The following is a 12,469-nucleotide window of genomic DNA, read 5'->3' on the forward strand; positions in this document are numbered from 1 at the left end:
TTATGTAAAATTATTTATTTATCTAAGATGCACCTACACTGAATTTATCTGAAAAATAAAAAAGTCGATATTAAGAAAAAAAGTGTAAATGGAAGATTATAAGAGAGGGTTTCACGTGCCAGCAAAAGTTACTGGGGTGCCACGTTTGACACGCGTGCCAGGGGTTGCCCACCCCTGGTCTAGAGCAAGTGAGCAAGGAGAAGGAGAAGAGTAACATCATCTCAGAGGACTTTTGGCCATTTGTAAAGACTCTGGCTTTCATGATAAGTTGAAAAGATAAGCTATTGTGGGGTTTTGGACATGATCTGAGTTATCTGACTTAAGTTTTACAAGAATTACTCTGGCAGTCAGGTTGATAATAGTCTAAGGTAGGAGGGCAAAAGTTGAAGTAGAGAGATCAGTTAGAATGTAAGAAAACCTGACAGGACCAGGTTACTTAGATCACAGTAGTAGCTTTGAAGATGGTGAGAAATGATAAAGTTTTAAGTTTTTTAAAAAAGGTAGAGCCAACAAGAGTTCCAAAAATGTTTGCATATGAGATGTGAGAGAGAGAGAGGAACCACAGATGACTCCAAGGTTTTAAGCTTGAGTTAATAGAAGAATAGAGTTGCCATAAACTGAGAAAGGGAAAGTTGTAGGTCAAGTAGATTTGATGGAATGGGGGGTGGGTGGGCGGTAGAGATCAGAAGTTCAGTTTTGGATAGGTTGGACATGAGATGTTTATTAGATGTTCAAGTTTGGGTATCAAGAACCCAGTTGGATATATGAATTTCAAGTTCAGAAAGAAGGTCTAGGTTGGAGCTATAAATTTGGGAGTTATCAGCAAGAAGGTGGTATTTAGAGTCATAAACCTAGATGAGATCATCAAGGGGATGACTGTAGACAGAGAGCAGAAGAGGACAACAATCAAGTTCTGGGACATGTCAGCATAAAGAAATATGAGAGAAGCTGAAGAACTAACAAAGGATTCAAAAAGAGACAGAAGAGAGAGGATGAAACCAAGAGTGCATGTTCTGGAAGCCAAGAGAAGACTGTATTTTAGGGAGAATGCTGGGTTGTGACAAATACTGCTAATAAGTCAGATAAGGACTGAGAACTGGCCATTACATTTAGCATTTGATCATGAGTGACCTTTCTGAAAGTGGTTTTGGAGGAGTAGTGGGGGTAAGAACCTTTTTAGAGTGGACTTAAGAGAAAATGAAGGAGAGGAATTCAAGGATGAATGAATGCACAGCCTTGATCTCATTCTACCTTCTGTTAACATCATTGTCTTCACCTTTTCTCCTCTTCTAGGTTATACAATCCTTGAAGACAGGAAGAAGCGGTGTCTTTGACACCTGCACAGCATGGAAGTGACACAGCACCAGCATACAGCAGGCACGCAATACATGTTGGTTGACTGACTGATGGGCTGCATGAACATTAAGGGTGAAATTATCCTTATTTCTTATCCTTTTTGCCTTCTCCTGTTTCCTTTATAATTTTCCTTCCCTTCTCCTCTCCCATCTAGACAGATGCCCAGTGTCCTCCTGCCCCAGCTTTCCCCATCCTCCCTGCACCCCTCATCGACTTGACCAGGGGTCCTCAAACTTTTTAAACAGGGGGCCAGTTTACTGTCCCTCAGACTGTTGGAGGGCCGGACTATAGTTTAAAAAAATACTATGAACAAATTCCTATGCACATTGCACATATCTTATTTTGAAGTAAAAAAAGAAAATGGGAACAAATACAATATTTGTATTTGCATGTGGCCCACGGGCCATAGTTTGAGAACCCCTGGACTTGACAATTTAACCACATTGAACCTTGTCCCTCAGGAAGGCCAAGGGGTTAAAAACAAGATAGCTAATCTAATAAAAGAAGCCAACCTGGGAATCTAGCATTTCATAGGGGCTTGTAATGGGTAAAATCCACCTAAGAAATGTATTCTAAGGCTGGGTAGTAAAGGAACCAGATCTCACAATACAAGAAAAAGCTTAAAATATGAAAGTGTAGTTTTTTCCCTTCCTTTAATATGAATTACACGCAGCCAACAGGAATGTTAATCAGCTGTTTCTAATAGAGTCAGAAAACAGACCAAATTGCCTTCTCATGGTATTAGCTTTTAAAGTTGTAAAAGAGAATTACATTTTTAAAATGAGGCATAGGCCCATCTGTCTAATGATTTAATGTACTTTCTTCAAATTCATCACTGTAATGGGTTGGTTTTAGGCTGCCATTTAGTCTTTAATTAATTCTGGAGTATAGTATTTAAATTTCTGGATTTCACTCATTCATTTACTTAAGGGATATTTATATCTGTTAGACACTGTGGTTCAACAACAACAACAACAACAATAAAAATGCATTTAAAGCAAAGGCCAGATAATATCAGTTTAAGAATTAGCAGCCACTGTTGCCCTTAGGGTTGATAGGCTAAAACTAGAAGTTTTCCTGTTCCCTTTCTATCCTCTCCTTTGCAATTATGATACACAATTCAACTATGAGCCTCAAACAGTTAAAAGTATATTTTGAACAACTGAATCCTCAACAGATAGAAGCTGTTTGCTATTGGAAACGAAAACATTACGGTACAAAGAAGAAAATGAACTTAGTTCAATTATTTAACAACCAATGAGAAAATTCAAGCAACAGAATTACCCAGGTGTGAAGTCTGAAAGCAGCTTGATAAATACCGTCCACCAGCTTGAAGGTAAGAATGGTATGAATTCAATAAACCAAATTATTTCTGCAGGGAGAAAGCCACAGGAAGGGCACCGAGAACATTTCTGTCATCTGGGTCTCTTATATTTCCAGGCAATCGGCAAAAAGTGACCATGATTTTTCCTTGTTTACAAAGACTGCCTGGAAGTCAAAGGTTAGCATCTGGGGTGAACAGACAGGCCTCAGGAAAGTGAAAGGATCTGAGTGCAAACTGTAAACGATTTGGTCATTAAAGAACATAAGTGCATACATTATAAATTCACTAGATTTTAATCAAAGGAACACCGAAAAAGATGGAGAAGTAAATTCTAACTGCTGAGCTTATTCAGGAAATAGAAGGATTATCTGCTCGGGAAAGTGTAATAGTCATGGTTCGGCTAATCCAGTGGCTCTCAACCTTGGTTGCACATTAGAATCACCTGGGAATCATTTTTAAATCCTGATTTCTGGGCCTCATTCTGGAGGTGGGCCAGGCGAGGCTGCACCAGCTGTAGCCATTCAAGCTTGTTCTTGTATTGTTCAGGCATTTTTGCAATAAGACCGAGTTAAAATCAGCTAGTTGTTTGCATTTCTTTTTGCAGCCCTCCCCCAACAATCAAGCTATCAGAACAACAAAATAAAACCAGAACAGTCTCTCAGTAAGAACATTTTATGAGTTTCTTCTCTATCATTATTCTCTTTGGCTGAGCTCTCCTTTTTTTGACATGCGTATTTATCTTCTTTGCAATGTCTGGATTCAGGGTCTTCTTCCATCCACTGTAGTCATAATTTAGCTGGATAAAAGGTAAAGAGCAAGTTCATTTTGAAAGTCAATTTGTCATTTTTTGCATTTTAAACTATTTTTGTTCAGTCTCAAAATCCATTTCAGATACATTTAAAAGTTAGACTAATAAAATACTAACATTTAGAAATCAGAATAAAATATAATTAACAGCTATGAAAATTGTGAAGGGATATCTTTATAATTATAAGCTTAGAGACAATAGATATAATAGTAAAGAAAACACTGACAAATTTGAGTGCATACAAAGAACAGCCTTTGCACATAAAAAACAAAAAGACGTTACAGTATTTATTCTATGACCTCTTGAAGAAGAATGAATTCATCTCTGCAGTGTCATCAGCTCTTCTATTATTGCTTTTCCTATAACAAAGCCTTTTATAATATACTTTTAAAAATCCTCAATGTCAGTAAAAATAAATCATAATACATCATAGACCATAGAAGACTGAACAAATGAGAAAAGAACACTAAGCCTTAAAAACGTAAATGAGCAAATTCTACAAATAGTCAAATTCTCACAAGAAGAAATCCATGGGCTCAATAAACATATTAGAAAAAAGTTCAAATTCATTAGTGAACAAAGAAATGAAAACCAATCAATGAGGTGTACTTCTCCCCCCACCCCACTTAATTAGAAAATCATATAATTACACACATTTCTTGTGAAGGCACAAAATAGTGGCTGTACAAATTGCTTCAAAATGTTTGGACCCAATGTTGTGTCCAAAATGTTGGATCTACTATAGTTCAAGAGCTATAAAAATGTCGAAGTATCTGCTCTCTGCCAAAGTGACAGACTAGCCTGGGTGCCAGTTTCCAACACTCAAAGCTCTGGTGTAACTGTATAACTATGGAAGTGAGAGGATGGCATGGATCCCAGGAACCAACATCACCAACAATAGTAATCACTGAAAAATCCACTGAGGATCCTTGCTTTGATTAACGATTACGTTGAGAGTTGCAAAATGTTCATTTCCTCCTTCTACCATTTCATCTACATTTATTAGCTGCATTCTTTTATAAAAAGGAACTTGCCTTTTTTTTCTTTTAAATATAACTATGGGCTTTTGGAGGTTATAATTCATTGTCATCATTATTCCACATTTAACCAGTGGAAGTCTCTATGTCCCTTTGATATGACCCAATTAGTTTTTGAGCACTTCTCTTTTTTTGGAAAATCTTTATTGTTGAAAGTATTACCTATGTCCCCTTTTTCCTCCCATTGACCCCTTATAGCCCCCTCCCCCGCATCCCCCAACCCAGTTGAGCATTTCTTTGGTTTGTGAGACAAGATGTTCGGGGCTCACATTGAACTTTTTCTGCCCTTGACCTGGAATCAGCCATTTTCCAAGATGTGCTATTCCTTTTAGTGGGGAATGGTATTTAGAAACGCATCTGGGTCAGCGGTTCTCAACCTGTGGGTGGCGACCCCTTTGGCAGTTGAACGACCCTTTCACAGGGGTCGCCTAAGACCATCCTGCATATCAGATATTTACATTACGATTCATAACAGTAGCAACATTACAGTTATGAAGTAGCAACGAAAATAATTTTATGGTTGGGTCACAACATGAGGACCTGTATTTAAAGGGCCAGAAGGTTGAGAACCACAGGCTTAGATGAATCTTTAATGATGAGATTTCCGGCATTGCTATCATTATTTTTTTTTTTTTTTATTTTTGCCAGGGTCCTGTTGGAGTAGTCATGCCCTTCTGGAAGCTTCTCCAAGCACACTGTGTATAATACTATGTATAACATTTGTCACTCGAACGCACAAGGCTGGCCTGTGAGTCAGACACACTCCTGGAGCTTCAGAAAGCTGAATAAGACTGAGAAGGGGCGATTAGAGCAGAATCTACATCTTAGTTTCAACCTCAGTGTCATAGAACAAAAATAACTTTAGGAAAAAATTATGTTTTTTTTCCCCACTGACATTTCTATTTCGTTTGGGTCATTGAATAGACAGACATAATCCAAAGCTAAAACTTCTTCCAGATGTATTCTTTATGCCCTCATTTATTCCACCCACAGAATTCAGTCTATTCTAAGGTGACTATAGTCTATTCTAAGGCTTTATTTGTCTCTAGGCCTTAGGCCTGTACCAGAATAAACTTTCTTCTGGCCTTAACAGGAGAATGTAGAATACCCAGTTACTGAATGTGAACATGTGTGGTCTGTGTAAATTCTTTGTAGCATACCCCGGTTGGTGTGGCTCAGTGGTTGAGCATCAATCTATGAACCAGGAGGTCACTGTTCGATTCCCAGTCATGGGAACATGCCCAGGTTGCAGGCTCGATCCCCAGTAGGGGGCATGCAGGAGGCAGCTGATCAATGATTCTCTCTTCATTGGTGTTTCTTGCCGGGGTCCAACCCCAGCAGGTCCAGGGGTCCCCAAAGGTGTGGATGGAGTCGGTGAAGAAGGAATGACACGGAGGCAGTGTTCTGTTGATCAGCAGCCTAGCCAGGATCTCCAGCCAGGATCTCCAGCCAAGTTCTGGTCTGGATCTCCAGAAAGGTTCTGCTTCGGATCTCCAGCCAGGTTCTGTGGCCATGTTCCCTCGCTAGGTTCTCCAGCCAGGTTCTGTCCAGGTTCTCCAGCCAGGTTCAGTCACCAGGTTCTAGTCAGGTTCTCTTGCCAATTTCTGTAGTCAGGTTCAGTCCAGGATCTTTTGCCATGTTCTCTACAGCGAAGTTCTTCTGTCTCTAGAGAACGTTCTGTGTAGGTTCTGTGCCTAGGCTCTGTCTCTCTTGGTCCTGTCTTCCAAGCCCTGTGTTCTAAGTTCTGTGTCTTTCTGTCTTCTGAATTCTGTCTGTTGTTGTCTTGTTGCATCTGTATTTATACCAGTTGATTCCAATCCTATCAATCTCTATTCCAAAGGTTAGGGCGTTTCTTATCTCCATTCCAGGGAGTAAAGATTATGTAGCTTAAGCATGATTGTTCATAGTTAAAGTGATTAATTACCCGCCTGGCACTTAGTTGAGGGGTTTTATTCCCTCCCTAACTTCAGGGGAAAATCCCTACCTGGGGATTCAACCTTTCTCAGAGAGGTGACCTTGGTTAAAACACAGTGCCAAGAAGGTGAGCAAACATATTAAGAACCGTATGCCATATATGCCAGGTCCCTTGAAACAGCAAGGATGGACCGGCTCCCGGCAGTTTCTATCCCTTTTCCCCTCTCCCTTCCTCTCTGAAATCAATAAAAATATAATTTAAAAATTTATTTTTAGCAAAAATACCAATGTATCATTCATACCCAATTTAATTTTCTAGTTTTAAACTCTCTTGCTCCAGCCATGCTGAGTGGACATAGGTGATCCTGTCCAGGGATAGTCACCTCACTCTATCAGATTCCTTTTCTCAAGGATTTGAATCAAGAGACCTAGAGGGAGGGTCCAGTCATTGGTGGTCTAACGTGAAGTTGGGCCAATGGCCCAATATCAGATGAGGGGGTAAAGAAAAATGACTGAGGTGATGACAGATGGAGTAGACTGTAGAAAGAATCAGAGAAAAGGAGACCACACCATCACTAAGACAGAGAGCTTCCAATAGTCCCACCCTCTGTCTCATTGTCTTGGAATCTGTGAAGTTTATGTAGCCTTGAAATTAACTTCTTTCTTTGGTAGGATTAGTTTGATTGCTTTTTGAAACTGACAAATCTTGGCTTAATATTATACTATACTAGATAGAGGCCTGCTGCACACAATTCATGCATTGGGGGGGTCTTTCAGCTCAGCCTGCACCCTCTCGCAATCTGGGACCGCTCGAGGGATGTCCGACTGCTGGTTTAGGCCCGATCCCACGTGGAATTGGGACTAAACCGGCAGTCCAACATCCTTCTTCCAATCTGGGACCACTGGCTTCTAAGGGCTCACCTGCCTGCCTGACCACCCCTAACCGCCTCTGCCTGCCTGCCTGATGCCCCTAACCACTCTGCCTGACTGCCTGATGCCCCTAACTGCTTGCTGCCTGTCTGATTGCCCCTAACCACCTTTGCTTCAGCCCCGCACCCCCACCCCCCGCCGGCTTTGTCTGGATTCGGATGTCCAGAGGGTAGTTCATCTGTCTGGTTTAATTAGCATATAATGCTTTTATTATTATAGATAATGGTGCATACTTTATTTCAATTATTTTTTGATATAAGATACCTTTGTGTTTTGGGTTATTTTTATCTGTAGTTATCAGATAAAAAGACATTGTCAAATATTTGCTTAGAAAAAACTGCTCTATAAAATATTAACTAAATATGACATCTTGTTTTGCAAGAGCAATCAAATATTTGTGAATCTTTGCCACTCTAGCTAAGATTTGGATCAATCAATCTACAGTTGACCCTGAATAACATGGATTTGAACTGCATGGGTCCACTTATCTGTGGATTTTTTCCATCTTGTAAATAAACTGTGTAAACTTACAGCATTGATAAATATAGTATAGTACTGTAAATGTATTTTCTCTTCTTTTCAATTTTCTTAATAACATTTTATTTTCTCTAGTTTACTTTATTGTAAGACTATAGTATATGAAACATATGCAAAATATGTATTAATTAACTTTATGTTATTGGTAAGGCTTCCAGTCAATAGTAGGCTATTAGTAGTTAAGTTTAAAAGTTATACATGGGTTTTTGGCTGCACAAGAGTTGGCACCCTTAACTCCAACATTGTTCAAGGGTCAACAGTAATCCAACCAATGAGAAGGAAGTAATACCTCAATCCTTTATAGGCCTCATACGTGTGTCCAGCTATGCTATCTAACAGAATTGGTAGCTCAACTGTAGTGGTGCCCATTGTGGAGCCAATCAATATTCATCAGAACATAAATGTTTATGGTTAGTGAGTCAAGAAAATAAAAATATAAAGATATAAAGATATAAAAGGGGTAGAAATTTTAAATTGGAGAAGATAAAAATGCAACAAAAGTGACTGGCAGAATGCAGTTTGGTGTATATTTGATCTCCAGCATCTGGCCAGTTCCAGAGCTGCCTAATTGGCTCCAGGCCTGGCCCCCTGGTATCATTCTTGCTCCAGAGTTTCCTGTGGGATCAAGCTGGGATCATACTGATTGAGCCCACATCTTTACCTGGCTTTCCCCCTGACCTCATCCTGCTTTCCCCATCCCTACAGGCTTTCCCTGCAGGCATTTTCTCAATGAAACAATTTGCACAGTAATTTGCATCTCAGTTCCATTTCTAGGGAATCCAGCTTAAGACAGTCATCTCACATTTGACCTGACTAAGCAAAGATGGTCTTCCACTTTGCTGTTGTCTGTGGATTTGTTAGCACATCAGAGGAGGGATAACTATCCAGGCTGATCCTTTCATATTCAGTTACAGGCACATTTTGTATGATTGCACATTCTTTATTGCACTTCACAGATATTGAGTTTTTTTTTTATGAATTGAACGCAAGACCTTCCACCAGCAAAATGATTATGATTTGCTTTATTGCGACACTGGCTTTACTGCCACAGTCTGGAACCCGCAGTATCTCGGAGGTATGATTGTACAGTTTTCCTCTGTGAGAATTCTTCATCTCATCACATATGTTTACCATTTAGCACCTGGTGCCAGAACTCTCTTCAGAGTTGTCTTCATGTCTTTATTTGGAAAATGCCTTGATGAGCTGTATGAGGATGAAGGGAAAGACCCCGAGGGCATGTATTTAAAGAGAATGATAAAACTAAAAGGTAGGTAAGTTATTTGCATAAGAATAAACAGAGTTTATACTGGGGTGAATCTAAAAGGACAGAGGATTCAGAGAGGAGAGAGAGATTTGGCAATAGGACAGAGGAAGAAAATTCCCAATAGTAGAGTAGCTGGAAGACATTTAAAACTAAGGACATCTAATAGCTCATTGTAAGTTGTGTTGTTGTGAAGCAAACTTCCTATAACTAAATCTTCAGTGTAAATTTAACAACCTTGTGATGGGGTAAAGAAAAAGTCAGGGCAGTAAAAATGCCAGGCCTTTGCTGACACCTACAACGAGTAGTAACAGCATACCTTCACTGGGACAATGGGCCAAGTGTCCTGGCAGCAACTAGCAGTAAAGTGAATGATGGCCCTGGGGATCCTAACAGAGACAGAGGTGCAGCTGTGACATGAAACTGACTTAGGAAGGTATGAAACAAATCCTCCTTCCCCTGAAGAAAAGACAGAACAGGGAGAGAAGGCTGGAATCTGGATCACACACACACACACACACACACACACACACACACACACACACACACAGAGTCAGTACCTCCTAATTATTGTAAACTCACAGACTTTACTGAAATTCTGCCACAGAGGAACACAAAGACTTTAAATGTGTTATGTAACCTTTACTTGTCTTTCTCCCCAACCCCACACAATAGACAACATCAGAGACTATTAGTGTTGTCCTTGGGAGGATGAAGTGCTTTTGGAAAGTGTACCCTGGAATAAAAAAAAGATAAGCACAATTTGGGAACTAAAAATAATTTCCTGAGAGGAAAGAGTACCTTTCTTTCCTCCTCTCTAAGTCCTACTGACTATTTTATGTCCTGTCTCAAACATCCTCCTTTGTAAAGGGCCTCCTGACCTATTCTCAATCAGCAATGACCTCTTCCTGCTTTGAGCCCTCTGAAGCTTAGAGTTTGAAGAGTTCTTACAAAACATTTACCTGACAGAACATCAAGAGTTTTACTGGCCACATGGAATTCTTCACACCAAGAAAGTCAATTCATGTGACAGGCCATGTCTAATTCAGAAACAGGGTTTTAGAATCTATAAAATAATCCTATCTAATAAAAGAGAAACGTGGTAATTAGCGTACGATCGCTACCCTTCCCGTTGGCTAATCAGGGCGATATGCAAATTAACTGCCAGCCAAGATGGCGGCCAGCAGCCAGGCAGCTTGAAACTAACATGAGGCTTGCTTGCTTCAGTGATGGAGGAAACCAACGCTCCCCGCCTGCCTGGCCGGCCTCTGAGCCTGCAGTGTGAAACATTGTAACAAATATAGAAGCTAAACAAAACCCCAGAAACTTGCTTTCAGCGAGCCGGGATCTCAGAGCTGGAGTTATACATTGTTTCGATTATAGAACCCAAACAAACCAGATACCTGCTTTCAGCAGCAGAGGCCTCAGAGCTGGAGCCAGAGCTAAAGCTGGCCCAGAATAAAGAAAAAAAGGAGCAGTTGGGAGCTTCAGCCCTCAGCCCCTCAACCCAGACTGGCCAGGCACCCCAGTGGGGACCCCCACCCCGAAGAGTGTGTGACCAGCTGCAAACAGCCATTATCCCCTCACCCAGGCTGGCCAGGCACCCCAGTGGGGACCCCCACCCTGATCCAGGACACCCTTCAGGGCAAACCAGCCAGCCCCGACCCATGCACCAGGCCTCTATCCTATATAGTAAAAGGGTAATATGCCTCCCAGCACCGGGATCAGCGGAGCCGAGAGGCCTCCCGGCACCGGGATCAGCATGACAGGGGGCAGCGCCCAAACCCCCTGATCGCCCTGCAGCTCTGTGTGTGACAGGGGGTGGGGCCACAACCTCCCTATCCTCCCTGCTCTGTTTGTGACAGGGGAAGGCGCCCCAACCTCCTGATCAGCCCTGCTCTGTGCCTGATACGGGGGAGCTCCCCAACCCCCTGATCACCCTGCGGCTCTGTGTGTGACAGGGTGCGGCGCCCCAACCCCCGCCCCCCACCACGGGCCCTGCTCTGTGTGTGACAGGGTAGAGCCATAACCTCCCCATCGGCCCTGCCCTGAGTGTGACAGTGGCGGCGCCCCAACCCCCTGATCGGCCCTGCTCTGTGGGTGACGGGGGGAGCTCCCCAACCCCCCTGATGGGCCCTGCTCTGTGCGTGACAGGGGGGAGCTCCCCAACCCCCTGATGGGCCCTGCTCTGTGTGTGACAGGGGGGAGCTCCCCAACCCCCTGATTGACCCTGCTCTGTGCGTGACAGGGTAAGGAGCCCCAATCCCCCTGATGGGCCCTGCTCTGTGCGTGACAGGGGGTGGCGCCGCAACCTCCCCATCGACCCTGCCTTGAGTGTGACAGGGGACAGTGCCCCAACCCCCCAATCAGCCCTACCCTGAGCGTGACTGAGGGTGGCATCACAACCTCCCAATCCGCCCTGCTCTGTGCATGACAGGGGGCGGTGCCCCAACTCCCTAATCGGCCCTGCTCTGAGCCCAACCAGGGGCTGCACCTAGGGATTGGGCCTGCCCTCTGCCACCCAGGAGCAGGCCTAAGCCAGCAGGTCGTTATCTCCCGAGGGGTCCCAGACTGCGAGAGGGCACAGGCCAGGCTGAGGGACCCCCCTTCCCCCCGAGTGCACAAATTTTTGTGCACCGGGCCTCTAGTTACTAATAAAAGGGTAATATGCTAATTAGACCAAGTAGACTGGACGTCCTTCTGGATGTCCTTCTGGACTTCTTTATGGACAGGCCACAGTGGCTGCAAGGGCCGAGGAGGGCAGGCACCCGCAGCAGCTGTGAGGGCTGAGGAGGGCCAGTGGCCAGCAGTGGTAGCAGCAGCAAGGTGATGCGGGTGGTGCCTTCCCCTGATCACCCGGTCACCTCCCGCAGAGAAGCGACCTAAGCCATCAGTAGTGCATCCCCTGAGGGCTCCCAGACTGTGAGAGGGGGCAGGCTGGGCTGAGGGACCACCCCTGCCCCACCCCAGTGCACAAATTTTTGTGCACTGGGCCTCTAGTATCTTTATAAACTCCAAAAATACAAGAACAACAGTTAATGGGTATATAGCATGTGCTGTGTATAAATACTTTGCTCATACTGACTCATCTAATTCTCATTGTGATCCTATGGGATAAGTACAGCTCTTATTCTCATTTAATAGGTAAGATAAATGGAAAACAGAAATGCTAACTGGCTTCTCTAAGGAAATAGCAAAGCTAAGATTGAACCCAAGCAGTCTACCCTAAACTGGTAAGCCATAGTGCCTGTTGTATAAATTTTAAAATCCTGGTTCACAAATTGTATTCTTCTCCCAACAAA

At 42.9% G+C, this 12,469-nt stretch overlaps 1 protein-coding gene across 1 annotated transcript in view; it reads right to left on the reverse strand.

The window, feature by feature from the left end:
- Positions 1-2,818: 2,818 nt before the first annotated feature.
- The window catches only part of RGS7BP (regulator of G protein signaling 7 binding protein), a 129,556-nt gene continuing 119,905 nt past the window's right edge, over positions 2,819-12,469 (reverse strand). Inside the window, exon 6 of the mRNA XM_059694541.1 lies at positions 2,819-3,476. Coding sequence (XP_059550524.1) covers positions 3,466-3,476 — 11 coding nt within the window. The 3' untranslated portion in view covers positions 2,819-3,465. The remainder of the gene's footprint in view (positions 3,477-12,469) is intronic.

Source organism: Myotis daubentonii, chromosome 4 (genome assembly GCF_963259705.1).
Source record: "Myotis daubentonii chromosome 4, mMyoDau2.1, whole genome shotgun sequence".
In the NCBI taxonomy this organism is placed as follows: Eukaryota; Metazoa; Chordata; class Mammalia; order Chiroptera; family Vespertilionidae; genus Myotis; species Myotis daubentonii.